Source organism: Poeciliopsis prolifica, unplaced genomic scaffold, assembly GCF_027474105.1.
Source record: "Poeciliopsis prolifica strain line A6 unplaced genomic scaffold, Auburn_PproV2 SCAFFOLD010, whole genome shotgun sequence".
In the NCBI taxonomy this organism is placed as follows: Eukaryota; Metazoa; Chordata; class Actinopteri; order Cyprinodontiformes; family Poeciliidae; genus Poeciliopsis; species Poeciliopsis prolifica.
The window spans coordinates 8216073-8233322 of record NW_026562385.1 but is presented as its reverse complement, the minus strand read 5'-3'; the positions used below and the strand labels follow the sequence as shown (position 1 = coordinate 8233322).

Genomic DNA, 17250 nt, shown 5'->3' with positions numbered 1-17250 from the left:
GAAAGTTTGGTGTAATTTAACTTAAGAGGGTAAGAAAATATTTTTATCTGTTTATTAGGTGTATAAAAACATCCGGTATCAACTGTAGCAATTTCCAAATTTAAGCTTTTCATTTAACGTTGGATTGTGAATTATTACAAAATTTTGCAGTTTGAATATCAAGCAGATAAAAAAGGGCTTAAACACAAAAACTCACAAAATTTCAATGCAGTAAATTCAAGTTTGTGGTTGCAAAAAGTTTAAGGAAATAAATATTTTGTGATGTAAAACCATTTGGACCACAAAAACAACTGGCTAGAGTAAGCTGATGGAAAAGAAACGTGTTCGCGAAAGATATGAAAAGTCGTATGATTGACAGTCTATAAAAAGTCTGTGGGTGAAAATAAATGTAATGGCTTCATTCTTACATGTGCAGGCTCTTCTGGGCCTTGGCGGCTTCATCCTTTGAGCTGTAGCAAACCACGGCGTTGCCATGTGGCAGGTTGAGGTGGAATGTGATCAGAGGGCCATGCTGCATGCACAGAGTCCTCAGCGTAGAGCCGTCAATCTGGGCACCCAAAATGAGCACATAAGCTAAAACATCGAGCACTCTGATAGTAATAAACGTTTGATTTGGGCTGTTTTTGTTCAGATTGATCTAAACCACTTTAAGTACCTGAGGTGTGAGATTTTTCAGAACAAGCCACTGGGTTCTCCCTGAGCTGCTGCTGCTGTCACCCCAACTGGAGCCTGGTTAATAAAAACACAATACATCATTTAAAATACAAAAAAAAAAAAAAAGAGAAACATCTCACTCTTGTCTCCCAATAGTAAAATTATAGAATGCTGTCTCACCGGGTGTGTATCTGGACTCGGAGGAGCTCCAGCCCCCCAGCCTCAGGGCAGAGCCGTCCCAGCCGGAGGAGGCGGGGCTGGGCTTCTGGCTAGTGAGGCCAGGCGGTGGTCTGGAGGGGGCTGCTACTGGCAGCGGCTTAGGAGACAGGGGGACTTTCCAAAGCTCATGGGCTAAAGAGGAGTTGGACACAGAACCGCCGCCAGGAGACCACTTTGACTCACTGGGTCTAGCTACAAGGGGGCGGGAGGGAAGACAGAGTTTGATTTTATTTAGGAAATGCAAAACAATGGACGTCTGATCCATGGAAGGAGTATATTTAGAGCCACGGCGTGATTCCAGAGGTTGAGAGTGAAACGTACCTGAAGTGCTTTGTGCTGTACTGGTGAGGGAACCGCTGTGGCTGGAGGCACGAATGGATGACCAGGCACTGTTAGAAGGCATCGTGGTGTTCAGTGATGAGGATGGCCCTGGGAAACCATAGCAACAGCGTTATTTCTATTCTGTCATCCTATTTAAAGGAGTGCAAAGTTTGGAGTTTCTGGTGAATCGGCAATCTTTAATGAAAAAACAGATTCGTCAATTCTGATTTTGGTAGATACCATTTTTCTTGTCTACAAAGTCGCTGAATTGACAACAGTGGTATGACTTTTGTTAACCGCGTAGGTGCAAATCAGTCAGTCAGTCAGGGATAGTGGCTCATTTTTAAACCTTTGCAGCAGTAGATAAGGTCAATTTCTCAAGTTTCCTCTCAAGGTTAAAAAAATAGGGGACAATTTAGTAGATAACTTGACTCCTCCAAGTACCCTTATTTACAAAACCCAGAATCACATCTTCACATTTGAAGCAAGGAAGTAAGGTGGCCTACCGTTGTTCCTGTCCCTGAGGAGGTCTGTGTCACGGACGGTGTTGATGGAAAGGTTGTTGATGACACTTCCAGGGGTCACATAAGGGTCAGTCTCAGGGTCGATGTTGGGGTAACCTTTCCAAGGCTCCCCGGGCCGGAACTCTGCAGATAGTCCTCCACAATTATTAGTCATTCAAAAAACTATTTAAAAAGAAGTTTCCTATGCTGTCGGGGCCTCTACCTGGGGGCCAGGTGACAGTATTTCCATGGGGAGGAGGGGAGTTGGCACGGGGTGGCCAGCCATCGCCCACAGAGCCCATTGATTGACCAGGAGGACTCAGGGGAGACGGGCCGGGAGACAGAAAATCATAGAAAGGAGAGTCGTCCAGACGGAGTCCAGACGACATAGCACCTGTAGGACGAAACCTTAGGCTTAGAGACGCAAACAAGCCTACAAGCAGACAGCGGTTTTTCAATGTGCCGTTACTAAATGCTCTTAAGGAGTCAAGTACCAGGTTTGCTGTTCTGCTCCAGGGGGTCAGCAGCCCAAAGTTTCTTCAGTCTGGACTGGGGCAGGTCTTTGTAATTCACAGCTCCTCCGCCACTGCTGCTTCCACCCCCAACACCCATGTCCAGGGTTACATTCTGGTTAGAGTTCAAGCCTGATGGTAAGAGATGGAGGCAGAGGTCAGGAACAGCAAGTGTACCATCAACTTAATGAGAAGAATTCACGCCATTTTGACTGCTGAACTGAGAAACGCGGAATTAATTTGTTTCAGTCAATCCGAGTCGAACTGCAGAAAATTCGGTCACTACAACGGAGTCTTTTGGAATATTATTTCCCCACTTCTCTTTGCTAAAACAAGGTTTTCCTCAGGACACTTGCTCAGCACAGTGGTAGTCCACCAGCGGCACATCGTGCAGCAACTATAAACCTAGCTTAATCCGTCTAAAACCCTATCTATGAAACACTAGGAGAACCCTGCTAATAAAGCTCAAGCTCATCAGTTTTCATATCTTGTTGCCAACAACAAGTAAGATTACTTATGGCTTCCCTTCCTTCTTCACCCATATTTTAGTAAACCATGAATAAAAGTACGCCAACCCCATTTGGAGTCTGAGAAACTGCGTCTGGCGATTTAGACGATTTGACTGCGAGTCGACATACCAAAGGAGAAGTTGCTGAAGGACCCGATGGAGGAAGCGTCCTTCTGCAGGTCTGGGGTGTTTTGGGACAAGTAGCTGTCGGGGTACGGTTTGTGTTGCCGTGGAGGCGGCATCATTGATGGAGACGAACCAATGGGACGTGTCTGTGGAGAGCAGGAGGAAGGAAGCAACTTTAAGACATTTTACCTGAATCTGGTGGAATGTTGGCTTGAAACCAGGAAACATGTTGGACCAACTCACCTGTTCGGTCTGACGACCCACGAGCATGGCCCTCTGGCTTTGAACCTTTTGCTGTTGCTGATGCTGAAAGAGAAGACGCTGCAGACAAACGACAGAGTCAAAACACAGAACAGGAATCACACCGACCTTTTAATGACAGCTTGTGCATTTTAACTAAGCCGGGTCTATGCAAGCCTCCAATTTCATACCTGTAACTGGCTGATCTGGTTGAGCTGTGTCAACTGGTTGAGCTGGGAGAGTTGGTTGAGCACAGCCACCTGCTGACCAAATAGAGGGTTCAAACCACTGTTGGCTCCTGGGTACTTCAGCAGAGAGGGAGGAACCTGCACCAAAAGAGAAGGATGCAGGTTTAAGTTAAGATCTGCCATCTTTGAAAGATGTTCTTCCATGATGTTCTTCCTCAAAGCGAAGTGGCTTGTAAAGCGCCACCTCGCTTGTGACTCCATTTGCTCAATGAAGCTCTGACTGGACATAAAGGCTGCATTGTCTTTATTTGAGACACAATTTAAGTAAACAAAGCAAGTAGTTCTTCAGCTTTTGCACTATTATCTATTATATTTAGATGAAAATTAGCTACAATAAAACAGAGTAACCTGAAGTACATTTTGGAGACAGAAAAATAAACATGAAATTAGGTGAATAAAGGCATTTTTTCATACTGCAATCGGCTAGCTTAGCTTAGAGTCGATTGTCATTTAACGACACATTTGAAATGTACATACTGAGCACAATTTTGTCAAATACTAATAAACAAGTACATAAATTATAATGAAAACTACTAATATATACAATACAGATGAATGGGAGCTTATTAGTCTTATGCCAACAGACGGTCATAGTTGAAAATGAGAATTTGTAGTTTCACCTAAAATAAAGGAAAAACTAAGAAAAAAAAAATTGATCATTTACAATTTTTATACTTGAGTCTGGACTGGTTTTATCTGTTTTATACACTTTTTGAAACTGCAGTCAGAATGAGCCAAGCACTAAAAGCTGCAATCTTTTCAAATGGTCTAGTTAAATATTGTTAAAATAAAAATTGTGATTCCTATGTTGGAATAAAAAATGTTTTGGTTTCTCCCCCAAAACTGTAAAAATGTCAGGGTTTCCATCTTGAACCAAATCTCTGAAAACAAATTAATGGGAATTTTGGCATCGCATTTTTCTAATTTCTTGCAGATATTTCAAGCATTAGCTAAAAGACACAAACAGGAAATTTATACAAGACCTGCATGTAACTAAAAAATATTCAACAAGTTTGTTCTGTGTCTTTACTTGTTTTCCAAAAATAAAAAATAGAAAAGTAGAAATTTCTGGCAGGTTTCAAAAAACAAAAACAAATTGCTAACAGTTGCTGAATGCCACACGATTATAATATAATTACTGCATTGTTGGTTTGTTCTACCTGAGAGGGAAGGATGGTTGGAGGCACTTGGTTGCGAAGATTGGGTTGAGGTGGGGGTTGGGACTGGGGGCCTCCTCGGCCCTGTGCTACGCTGCTGCCACCCAACATGGGATTTACATTCTGAGGAGGAAAAAGAAACAAAAGAAAGGAAAAAAATAAACCATTTTACATAAAGTTATTTAAACAACCAAAATGTATCAAGAAAAACAATTAATCACACGATTTTTAACAGGTTGAGGTCTAAGATTTAATGAATGTCAGGAATATGTTGGAAAGTAAGCCACAATGCCAGCCATGTAACGTGAAAAAGAAAGAAATCTGAAAACTCAAAATAATAAAAATAAGAACAGACAAAAGAAACAACCACCACTCATCATCCTTCCACACTCACCTGCGGAGCGGCCCCAGAACTAGAGTGGGAAGGGGATGGCCCGGAGTTGAAACAGGGGATAGGCTGAGCAGAATTGCTAGGGGAAAGGCTCATGCTTTGATTGGAGGAGAGCTCATCAGAAGCAGGGCTATCATAAGCGGAAAGCTGCAGAAACAAAGGCCCGGCGCGCACGGCACATGGACGGCAAGCACAGAGGGACAGGAAGCGTGTCAGCAGCCAAATAAGCACAGAGAGGGAAGGGAAGAAAAGAGACAAAGTAATTAATTTTGCATAACGAGGAGGGTGAAAGGGAAAATCCTGGACTCGAGGGTGCGAGAGAAGAGTGCAGCGAAGCAAAAACAGATTTAGAATTGACTTGAAGCAAGACAGAAAACAGACCTGAAAATTTAAACTAAAAAGAAAAGCATGAACCTCGCAGAAATCTTGTCAAACTCCTTATGAGGGGCAATTTATCAAGTTAAATATGTGACAATATTACAAGTAATGCTGCACAGCAACTGAGAAGAGTTCGAACTGATAACATTTAAAAAAAAAACAGTGCAGACATGCAATGTGTCAGGACAACCACTGAGGGGCAGAAGAGTGCAACAAAAGCAACAGCTAACCAGACATCCCTCCCCTCTAAAGGTTTCATAACTGAAGCTGCGTACCTTGTCAAAGTAAGGACGATCTACGACAGAGTCCTTGTGATACTGGTGTCGAGAAACTGTGTTCTTCCCCATGACGCCGCTGTAGTCCCCCAGGCTGTTCATGTCCATACGTTTGTCCGTCCCCATGCCTGATCCTGGCTTCATGGACTCATCAGGAGAGTCTCTCTGCAAAGGCAAAAGATTTAGATTTACTGACATTGTTCGAGGAATGGAATGAGGAATTTATGCACAGAAAGCATTTGGCAGGCAGAAAAACTTCACATAAACACCAAAAGCAGGACTTGTTTCTACAAGTGCGTCTCCCCACCCCCCATTTCCTACATAAAAACCGTTGAGCCTCTCAACTGTGCTTCCAGACTCAGACCTTGATTTCCAAATGAAGTGCAAAGTTTAAATTTAATCTAAAAAGAGTCTTTTATCTCTTCAGCAACAGGTAACTTCTGACATGGTCTCTGGTCCAGGAATGCAGCAGCTGCTGTAAACGTGGCTGTGGCTCTTACAGCAATAAAATCTACAAACTTCTAAATGGACGTTTCCTTCACCTTGACTTTAAGGCTGAGACTTATAGTACCAGTCTTTTGTTTCCACAAAACTTTCCATTTATATGCTGAAAATGCAGCAATCTGAACAACTATCTTCATTCTGTACTGGACTGTATTAAATTTAAATTACATTTTTTAAAGTTCTTAAAAATAAACCTGTATTTTAAGCATGTTTCTCCACTTATCTCTTCCAAGTTGTAGTAATGATGTGAGCTTATTGAAACATTCAAACAGAAACTGAACTTACAGAGAAAGACATGCTGTTGAACTGGTTGATAAAAGGTTTCCAAGGATCGTCTTGTTTGTTGACTGGTTTGTTCATCTGAAACACAGATTTCAAAAAGAAATAGAAACTCTTAGTTTATAAACAAAAAAGGGGAGGGGGGAAATTAAACAATTTCTGCCTTTTTTAATATAATTGTGGGTTTAATTCGACAGACCTTGTTGGGGCCTTTTTGCTTGTAGTTCCACGTGTTCTGGTCATGAGACCGGTTGTCCTGTTGGTTATTGGTCCACATCCCAATCTCAACCTCCTCTTCCTGGTCCCAGCTGTTGCTCATGGACACGTCCTCACTACCCCATGTCTCCATAGGCTTGGGACCTGCAGATATTAAGGAAAGATTTATCGACAAAGAAACAGAAGTAGGCGTTACGGTACATATGTGAGGTGAAAACCTGCCGTCCACCTACCAGACTTGTGCTGATTGCCCCATCCTGACCCAGATTCTCTGACGTCCTTGTTGGGTTCGTCCCAGCCAGCGCTGGTGTCCATGGGCTTCCCCCAGGCAGATGTCCCGTTGTCCACCGTCACAGGTGGACCAGCTGAACGTTCCCCCCATGAGGAAGACTCCTTCTGCTGAGAGTAGGGCTCCCCCCAACCTGCAAGAGGTGGAGGACACCATATGAGCCGCTGTGTAATTTCTAAAGTATCCTCTTCAGTAGTTGAGACCTTGTTGGCATTCGGAAGCATTTCTCTTTTCTTAAACACAGGGAGCTTCTGCAATCAGTCAAACCTCTGGTGTTTAGACAGCTTTTTAAGTTTGATTAAGCAAGTGTTTATTTAGATATTTATCCTTTATACAGTGACAAACTGGCTCTTGTTAAAGGCTCTTGTTACAGCTGACCCCACAGACCTGCAGCTTTCTCCTTCCACAGGAAGAGGTTAGTTAGAATGCCAGGGATAGCTTCTTATAAAAATAGGACTGACCATGGGGTACCCAGAGGTTTTAAAGGTCCTCCAGTAAATGTGCATGCAGCTGTAAACTTGCATAAGCCAACATTCATAAAGGGCAAATCTGGATATCAATGGACGCTTGAGGTGGGTAGCGTATAGTATCGTTTATCATTTATCGTGATACATTTTGTCACGATACATTCCAATTAATGTTTATAAAATCCAAGAAATGTCCGGCTCATCGGAAATTCATTACAAAATAACTTCAGTCAGAAGTAGAGGTGGTTGTCACAGAGTTTTAAATGAATCTAGGACTTTTTAAGGCCTTCATTGTAGGTACATTAACTTAAGACTTTTTAAAGATATGCAGACACCCTGTAAACAGTCTTGGAAATGCATTCTACCCATTTTGTAGCTTTTAGTAACTTTAAACATTTAAAGCATCCCCACACCATTTTATTTCTAAGAATTTGAATTGTTTTTCACCTCTTTACAATTGTGCAAAACATTGTGATGTTCTTTCCCTGTCATGCAAAAATATATCAACGTTTATGAAAAATATGATACATGCGGCTATGAATAAGTGCAAAACACTGAGGTTGTTGTAGTTGGTTCCCTGCACAAGGACATCTGAATGGGCTTAACACCCTATTTGTGCATTTCTCTTTCTCAGGCCCTTTCTGCAGAATAGCCGTCTTACACTGAAATGCAGAAGACCTCCTCCTTTGCCATTCATTTTCTCTCTTGCTCTTTTCTACTTCAACTCAATAAAAGTGTATGTGCAGAATTGGTGGGCGAACAAAAACACAAAAGAAAGAAAGAAGAAGAGGTGAATGAGAAAAAGAAAAAAAGTGATGCTCTTAGCATTCCAGAGGGATGACTCAACTCGCTTTGGAAAAAGCTCTCAGCACAGACAACACAGTAGGAGGACTGAGAAAGGGTTCTACTGGCTCTGTTTTTACCCATGTAGCTCTGAAAACCATGCATGTGTTGTTGGTGAGCATCCGCACAAATAACACATTTTAAATCAGAATTTGGTGCACAACTGCTCACTTATGTGATATATTTACCTAAAAGTTGCTTGCATGATCTGCTTTGAGGTTATTCATGAAATTTAAGAATATAATTACCTTACATATAGTAGGTAAGGTAATTTATCTGTGATGTTTTGGATTTATTTGTTCACTCTCTGTAATAAAATGTCAGCGTGTCAAGTGTTTTTCTCTTTATTGTTCAAACGAATATTTAAATAAATGTGAAAAGGCCATATGTTTGCAACCTACTTGAAATGGAGGCTTTGTCCTGGTTGACGTGCTGCACAGGCGGCATTGAGCAGTGTGCTGGGTGGGGTTTATTCTGAGAGGGTGGGGCCATGGGCTCCGGATCCGACTGAGTGGTCCTGTTCCACATGTTGACAGCGCCTCCGCTGTACTTACCTGTGAAAAGTTTGCAATATTTTTATAAATAGTATGTTTATATTTTTCAGGGACAAATATGCAAGGACATTTGGGATATTTTTTTAAAGAGCCTACATGGCTGCATAATTCTTTGAATACAAATATGCTACTAACATACAGCCTTAAACCTTGTGCAAATCTGAAAGCTTCATTTGTCTGTCACTTTGCAATAAAAAAAAAAGATTTCCATTCATACTCTTAGTTTAATCAGTCTTTATAAAGAGATTAGTATTTGAATTGGTCGTTACCAGGATCTCCCCAGGCAGCAGTTCCGTCATCGATCTCCATCCTCCGACGGATGGACTCTGGAGAAGGTTCCTCCCACCCAGTTGCAACGTTCTCCTTCTGGCCAACAGCAGGCATTGGGCCACCAAGCCAGCCTGGAATAACAAAACCATGGCATTAGCTTGTTTATTTCTCTCAAAACATTTCACTGTAAAGGCATTCAGTTCAGCTGTGATCAATTCTAGCAACGATAAACCCTCTTGATCCCCACCTGTGGGTTTGCTGGAACCCTGGTTGCCTCGGGACATGCTGGATTCAGGACCTTTACTCCATTCATTAGAAGGTTTAGTGTTGGCTTCCCCCCAGTTCTGAGCTCCATGGTTGTTCTTCCCTGGCTCACCCCAGCCTTGGTTGGGCTTGTGGACCGGGTCTCCCCAGTTGGAGCTGGGGTTTGGAGTGCTCTGGTCAGGAGTATTCGATCCTCCGCTGCCTACCCAGGTGCTGTTGCTGCTGGTCCGGCTTGGCTCGCTCCAACATCCGGAGCCGGAGCGGTCACTGTCGCTGTCCCAGCCCACTGAGCCGGCGCCCTTCTGAGGTTCCCCCCAGTGGTTGCTGACTCCTGTTCTGGTGCTGTCGACACCGCTACCCCATCCTTCACTACCGTTTCCACTGTTGGACCCCCAGCTCTGCTGCGCTTTGGGTGTATTAGTCCATGTCATTGACCTAAAGGGAGGAAAAAAGGTTGGTAAATTTTAAACGCACACTAAAAAACAAAAAATATGATAAAATTGTTATTGATAAGCATGGCTGAGAGAACATTCGGAGGCAAAAGGTGATTGCTAAAATGAAGGAATACCACAATCTAAACATTTTTTATGAAAAAAAAAAATGGCTCTACTTCTAAAATCACATAGATAGGGTACTGTTACAGATGCCATGCATTATGACACACACTGAACAAATATTGTGGTATGAAACCCCAATTCTGGTAACAAGCTGATATCAGCTGATTAATAAGTCTGGGTTAACGGATATTCTAATCATACACCTATGAACGATGACTGCCTCTCATTTCCTCTTTCCGCCAGCTGAGCAGCAGCAAGAGGTGTTCGAAAAGTGAGAGTTGCAAAGCAAACTTTTCGGCTTTATGGTTTACTACGACCTCGTTAAACCATTAAACAATTTTCAAAAAGAACTCTCAAAATAACTTTTTAAAACCACGATCAGTAACTCCTGCTTGTATACAGCTGGAAAGTGGGCCAATGCTTACCTGTCGTCTTTAACGTTGTTGTTCCAGGTGTTGCTGCTGTTACCACCCTTGTAACTGGATCCATCATCCCAGCCACCTCCTCCTTTACTGTCCCAACCTGATGATTGTTTCTGCTCACCCCAGCCAGAGCCTCCACTATCAGGGCCTGAGCTGCTTGGCCCAACCCCCCAACCTGCAAGTACATCCAAGACACAATGATCAACTTTCCTTCTCAATGGTTTATAGTAGGAACAGTAGGTTTATGTTGACTATTTCAGATTAAGGACCAGCCCCTACCTCCAGAGGTCTGGGAGGGAGCTGCCGTTGTTGTTGTGCCCCAACTGGAACCCCCACTGCTCTGCTTTCTTTCATCCCCTTTAGGACCATGATTGACCATAGGAGAATTGACGTCCCAAGCGGTGTTCTGCCGTATGGGCGTTTGTCCCCATCCAGTGTTGGAAAGAACCCTCGGGTCCACATCGGCCCGGGTTATGGCTGGCGTCATCAACGGGGTATTGTTGCCTTTCCTGCGGTTTCCTCCTTTAGAGTCTCTGTCTGAGCTGGATCGACCTCCGCCGCTTTCACAACTTCCTTCGCTTCCACCGGAGCGGCCCCAGCTTCCAGTGACACCTCCCAGGCCCTGACTCCCAGCGCCTGCTCCTCCCATACCCATAGCGTCATCCTCGAGGCTCTTCCACCCATTGTTGGTAGAACTTCCTTTCTGAATTCCTGCGTCAGAACTGTTACCAGTCGTCGCCGATCCCCATTCTCCGTTTGACATTTTGCTGTTTGAGGTGGAAGAAGACGATGACGAAGAAGAGGAGGATGCGCTGCTCCCCCACGGGCGAGGGATCCCTACTGGAGGGCCCACAGTAGTTTGGTTTCCACTTCCAGGAGCTTGGCCTGTAGAGCTTGGGATTTGATTAGGGCCAATGCTCCAGGACAAGTTACTTTGAGGCTGGTTCACGGTGTTGGTGGGCCCTTGGTCCGACCGTGGGGCCCCAGTGTTATTGTGGTTATTATTACTCTTAAAAGCAGCAATAGAGGAGTTCTGGGAGTTCACAGTGTCTACATTAAGGGGGCTTTTGTCTACATGGTAGGTAGCTGCGCCCCAAGGCGTACCAAAAGCCCCAGTACCCCCTGATTCTCCTTGAGGGTGCTGGGAAGCTAATGAGGGGCTTCCATTGGCCAGCGGCCCCCCATTTCCTCCTCCAATGGAGCCCCAGGTACGCTCCCCGCTGAGCAGGGGTGAGGTGGTAGAGTCTGGTGGACTAGAGGTCACTGTGGCGTTAGTAGTAGTAGTATTCGTCATGATAGTGTTATTTGGTCCATTGGGTTCAGTGTTAAGGTTGCCAGGCAACAGACCACCATTGCCACTGTTGCTGCCTCCTAACACCTTGCTGCTCGATGTACCATTATTCACCTCAGTGTCTTCCATCATACTGCTGCTGTCTGGAGCTGCCATGCCCCCCCAGGCCATTAAGGGCCCCTGGTGAGGAACCACACCCAGTTTGGAAGTCATCCCCAGAGCCGGTGGAGGCCTTTGGCCCTGGCACACCGGGTTTGGGGTTGGATTCTGTGGCCAGGCACCGTGGTTGGCATTTGGGTTTAAAATGTTTGGGTTTGACCCTCCATTTATATAAGAGTTGCTTCCACCGATGGTGTTCATGTTGCTGCCTGACTGGGAGCCCCATACACCACTGCTGCCAAATAGCTTGTTGTTGTGGTTACTCATATTATTGCTGCCAATACTGCTGGACCCAGCCATGGAGTAGTGTGAGGATCCGGTGATATTGTTTTCATTATTTGCGTTGCTTAAGGTTCCGATGCCTCCGACCTGACAAATGTTGCTGTCTCCGTTCACGCCGACCCCAACCATCATGGTGGATGTCAGGGAGGAGGGGGAAGAAGCTGTTGAGGACACGGAGGAAGAAGTGTTGGCTGACATCATCATTACTGTAGTTGCAGCAAGGCCGAGGTTCTTCTCTGAACCGACTGAAGAGTTAGAATCTGCATCCATGCATTCTGATGCCAACTCCGGATCGGACCCTGAACCACAGCCAGAGGAGGATGAGGAGCAAGAAAATGAAGAGGAGGAGGGAGGCCAGACAGAGGAGCTGGGTGAACAGGTGTTATTGGATTTGTCGGAACTCCCGTCACCTAGGACTTTGCTCCAGTTGCTGTTACCATCACTGCTGCACGGGGAGCCAGAGGACCAGGAGGAAGGCTCATACTGGGAATCCAAGCCAGGATGCTCCAAACCTGCGGAGAACAGGATAAGACGCTGTTGAGATTTGAGCATAGAAACTGCTGCAAAAAATGCTAAACTATCCAGCCTGAAGCTAGAACTGGTTCGTAAAAGCCCTAAAATGAAGTCTAATTAAACTTTTATTCCTCTATAGGAGGGGAATTTCAGGTTGGCAACAGATTCTCCAAAAAGCCTGAGGAGTAATAGTTGATTTCAACCCCTTTCCACCTGGATACTTTCAGGAAGGGACTTTAATAATCCAATAAATTTCTAATTAGATCTTCTAATGTCTCAAGCAGGGACCTTCAACCCTTACAATCCCAGCCCAGTTAAATAAACTGGTTTAGGGGCTGCAAGTGGTCTTTCAGGAGTCTGGGGGAGGGGAACTTGATTTTTTTATATAAATTTTTTTTATTATTGAAAACTTTAAATTTTACTTCTATTTTCAGGTTTTTATCTAAAAATTTGTTACTGGTATTTTTAGTACCATAATAAAAATCTGCTAAAACTTGCATTTGTAATTATAGTTATATTTAAAATGAGTTAGCAATTTAAAGACAAAGTCATCAAGAGCCTGAAGCCTCAAGCTGCAGACCCCAGGTCCAGTGTTTCAATTTAAAATATTAAAATAGTATTATAATAGTAGCTCTGTAATAGATGTTTGCCAAACATTGCTTCCCAGACTTCAGTTATTACATTAATAAGAATTGTTTAATCATGGTACAAACTCTGCGACTGATCTCTCACTGACACCACTTCAGCCCAAAGACAACGTCCAACTGTACGAGTCGTCCATTATGCCACAAAAGTAGAGAAACAGACCTCCATTAATACTACAAACATCAGTTTGGTGTATTAAGTCCATTAGATGGTTTTCATTTAACTCCTCAGTCACAATCTTATATTTTGCCATTTCGTCCAATCTTGAATTTTCCAACTGTTCTGAAAGCCATTGCTGCCAAAAGTAAGCCTGGACACAGCTGCCACCATTTTGTCTCCACAGCAGGACACACAAGCATGCCAAAGCGATTAAAGAAGATTCAGTGAGGCAGGCGACTGGCTGCTGACGAGGCGTTGGAGGGCACAAGAAGGATGCCAACTGCATAAGGAAAAAGAAGTTGGCAAGGGGGAGGAAATGAAGGCATCTAAGATTGAGACCAACAGCATTCAGATCTGGCATGTTTCTAAAATTAGATTTCACAGACTGCATCCAGTCATTCCCCGCTTCACTATTAAATGCCCATTCTGTCACTGTGGTGTCTGCTTAAATCTATTTACTGTAGTAATTCTGCCACATTGCATCAGTATGTGCTTCTCATAGCAGGGAACAAAAGTTTATCGGAGTTCATTGAGCTTTGTCAATTTGACCATTGTAAAGAAAAAACAAAACAAACAAAAAAAACCGATACAAAAGACGAGGTTAGTCTGTTTTAATTATTAACAAAACTTAGGTTAGTAATGCCATTTCAAAATAAAAGCATCTAATACTTCTCCAGGTATAAACAGGAAATGTTCAGAATGATGCTATTACTCTGGTTAACTAGTAATAAACTTGTCAGATTTGTTAACCTTCTCTTTTCGCTGAACTTGGCGGGACAGCCAAATAATAATAATAATAACAATAATAATGCAAAGCATGTTATCAATTAAACAAACAATTCTCTATGAAAATTGTCACCTCAGATGCAACTTTCTGCCAAGTTTCACAATAAAACCATGAATGAAAATATAGTGCACTTCAATATTTATGTAGCTTATTATAAAGGCTTTTAAAATTTTGTCTTGTTCCACTTGTAAGAGAATATATATTAGAAGTATTTTTCAACAATATTTTTATCACTAATGATGTTAACATTTAAGCTGCAGGGTGATTCTACCAGCTTGATCTGTTTCACAAAAAAAAATAGTGATTTCGACTGGTGATTGTGGCATTTTGTTTGTTTTGTTAATGAAGAAGGTTCATAAAACAGAAAGACAGTTTAATGAAGACAAGTTTTGTAGCTGGTGTTGCATGTCAACAGGACTGGCAACAAGTCAGCCAAACACAACCGGATGTCTGAATGTTTTCCATTCTTTTTCCTTTAAACAATCTTCACTTCTTAAGCCTCTATCTGAAAAAAATAGTCTCTGTCCAGCGCATCTTACTATGTTTGCCAGATCTTTCCTTGCGAACTTCAATATTCCCTTCCTCTCCCATTTATCTCCATCCCACCGATAAGCAATGAACACAATGCACCTTCAATAAAAAGTCAAGACCCAGTCTCACGATTTTTTAAAGCAAACAATCATCATAGGGCATCACAGGAAAGAAGGGCATGCAGACAGAAAGTTCAGGAAGAAGCTATAATGTTGTGTCACCTGTTTGATTAGGGGAATGGCTGACGGAATCCCGAATGGGAGCCATGCCTGGAAACAGAAAGCAAAGGATCAGACTTGAAAGGGGTCAGAGACAGAAAAAGGTTTGAGAAATATTGAGAATCTAGTAATGCCGAATGTCAAGAACATTCAAGAGAAGAAAAGCTTGCAGTATGTTAGTAGCCAGTGCATGCACATTTAGGGCAGCAAGTAACTATTGCCTTAATAAATCCATTGTTCTGACGATTAATCAGATTTTTAAAAAAACATGCATATTCTGCATATTTTTCATTCACCCTCTAAAGATTTTTATACAATGTTAGAAAACCATTTAAAAAAGACAAGAGAAACATTTCTTTTTGTATAAGACAGACATACCACATTTTAATCAGATCAGCCCGCCTACATTTACAGTTATCTTTAGTTAGTCAGATTTTGACTTATAAAGTGTTTTCACTTTTGATGAATTAAGGATCTCCGCAAATCAAGTGTTTTTTTCTTCATAATCATCATAAAACATATACTGGTGAACTAGAACACCTATTCATGTATTCCTAAATGCTGAAATGAAAAAAAGCTAATTATAACCTCAATTTTCATTGAGGGTGTAATAGACCATAAACATATTTATGTAATTAAATAGTTGTTATTATGAGTCAGGTAGACATTATTGCACATGCAATCAAAAGAACAAATTCCTTTGATGCAACAGGATGCTCACTCAAATGGTTAACTATTTTCCTTGCATTACAGTTCTCTCATACCAATTCTTCAAAATTGAATAATGATAAAAGTGTTTAGTGGGTTTGAGCAAAAGGACCCCTCCACCACATTCAGATCCATCTAAGTGAACATTTGTTTTCAGGCCCTCCTCAGGACTGACATCCGTGGCAAACAGTGCCTTTATAAAGCCCTGTGTCGCCGTAGGAAAACATAAAAGCTCCTTTTGCTTTTCACAGTTTACCTTTGAGTGCCACTGGTGGCTGCAGCTCCTGGCTGGACAGGAGGGCGTCCCCGACTTCGGCGGAGAACAGGCGACCTTTGGTTCCCAGGTCGACAACGGGGAGGTCAGCGGTCAAAGCTTGGTTAAGCGCAGCCTCAAGGGTGTGGGGTGAGGAGGCAGAGCTTGTCAGAGCAGGCAGCAGGCTGATCAGCCCCCCTTGGCATTGCTAGGGACTTTGTGTGTGTGGGTGTGTGTATGGATGGGGAAGGGGTGTAGAGGGCTGTGGTTGTGATTAAGGTCTTTGTCTTGACCAGGTATGCTCTGGCACTGCGAAAAAGAAGAGAGAAAAACTTTATCAATGTTTTTTAAACAACTCTATCCAGGGTTTCTCCCAGAGTATTACAAGCCTGGCAGATCACCAGGCTAACCACTGGTTATTTATTTAAGCCTTTTTAAAATGTTTGCTTTCTTAAGTCCTTATAGTTGGTGTTCAGCAACTCCTGAATTTGATATTTTCAAATTTTCCATCAACTTTAAACATTTTCTTAACTGCTGGATGAATGACTGCTCCATCACCCAACCACCAGGCTTAGCAATTTTTCTGGGGGAAATCTTGTGTCTTCATAACCTTTTTAACAAGTGGAAAAACTTAAAGCATTTTTAACATTTAACTTTTGATTTCACATTAAAATATATTTTAATTTCCCCTTTTCACAAAGAAAACCAATTCATGAAAACCTGAAAATAATCTAGCATTCAAGTATTGAGATGTGAAAAAAAACAATAGCCTGGCACCTTTCAGCCATGACTAAAATTACTAACATTACTGATAACCTATCAGAGCCAAGAGCAAAAAATAAGTTAAATAGAAAGTTAAATGACTGTCGGCTACGGCACTAAAAAACAGAATTAAAAAGAGCCTGGATGTATGATCAGCTTGAACAAACTACTGATTTGCATTTGGATTGAAGATGAACATTTACTATCATCTCAGCGTGAGGAGGTAGCGCAACGCAGTCACAAAACAGGCAAAGCTGGATGTCCGGAGCATGACTGTGCAGGCCCATAAGGAAGCAATCAAAGGTTTTCAAATTTCATCACTCTCACTGTGGAACGAATCAATTCCTGTTTGATCTTTCAGGTCAAGAAAAAAATAAATAAATAAAAATCAGCAACTAGCAAAAATCTGTTAACGGCATGGTTTCGCCAACAGCTCAATTTTAACAAATACAACTTTTTTTCTACCCAACGTTGCAGTTTCTGCTGCATTTTAATACAAACATCTACATTTATACCATCACTTACATTAAATAAAACATCATAACACAGGATTTCCCCCACTGTATTATAAGCCTGGCAGGCCACCAGGCATTACTTGTGCCCCCAACAGGCTGGATGGACTTCAACATCTAAATAAATTTAGTTGTAGTGGACCTTAAAGAGGCTCTTTTTTTTTAAAATCAACTTGTTTTAACTTACATGGGTCTACATTTTTTTGACTCGGCCGAACAGAAATACAAATATG

At 42.5% G+C, this 17250-nt stretch overlaps 1 protein-coding gene across 2 annotated transcripts in view; it reads right to left on the bottom strand.

Annotated features, from left to right (window-relative positions):
- The window catches only part of LOC129363224 (trinucleotide repeat-containing gene 6A protein-like), a 34835-nt gene that overhangs the window by 6520 nt on the left and 11065 nt on the right, over positions 1 to 17250 (bottom strand). The window contains exons 4-26 of one of the 2 annotated variants that reach the window (XM_055035190.1): positions 15747 to 16052; positions 14786 to 14833; positions 10477 to 12441; positions 10201 to 10372; positions 9202 to 9653; positions 8954 to 9085; positions 8532 to 8684; positions 6765 to 6953; positions 6515 to 6675; positions 6322 to 6396; positions 5533 to 5697; positions 4883 to 5026; positions 4492 to 4611; positions 3275 to 3409; positions 3087 to 3164; positions 2848 to 2989; positions 2192 to 2341; positions 1921 to 2091; positions 1701 to 1841; positions 1195 to 1302; positions 835 to 1065; positions 656 to 729; positions 408 to 547 (exon numbers count right to left, since the gene is read on the bottom strand). In XM_055035190.1, the coding sequence (XP_054891165.1) occupies positions 408 to 547; positions 656 to 729; positions 835 to 1065; positions 1195 to 1302; positions 1701 to 1841; positions 1921 to 2091; positions 2192 to 2341; positions 2848 to 2989; positions 3087 to 3164; positions 3275 to 3409; positions 4492 to 4611; positions 4883 to 5026; positions 5533 to 5697; positions 6322 to 6396; positions 6515 to 6675; positions 6765 to 6953; positions 8532 to 8684; positions 8954 to 9085; positions 9202 to 9653; positions 10201 to 10372; positions 10477 to 12441; positions 14786 to 14831 (5144 nt within the window). In that variant the 5' untranslated portion in view covers positions 14832 to 14833; positions 15747 to 16052. The remainder of the gene's footprint in view (positions 1 to 407; positions 548 to 655; positions 730 to 834; positions 1066 to 1194; positions 1303 to 1700; positions 1842 to 1920; positions 2092 to 2191; positions 2342 to 2847; positions 2990 to 3086; positions 3165 to 3274; positions 3410 to 4491; positions 4612 to 4882; positions 5027 to 5532; positions 5698 to 6321; positions 6397 to 6514; positions 6676 to 6764; positions 6954 to 8531; positions 8685 to 8953; positions 9086 to 9201; positions 9654 to 10200; positions 10373 to 10476; positions 12442 to 14785; positions 14834 to 15746; positions 16053 to 17250) is intronic. The other variant, XM_055035191.1, reaches the window with a different exon arrangement.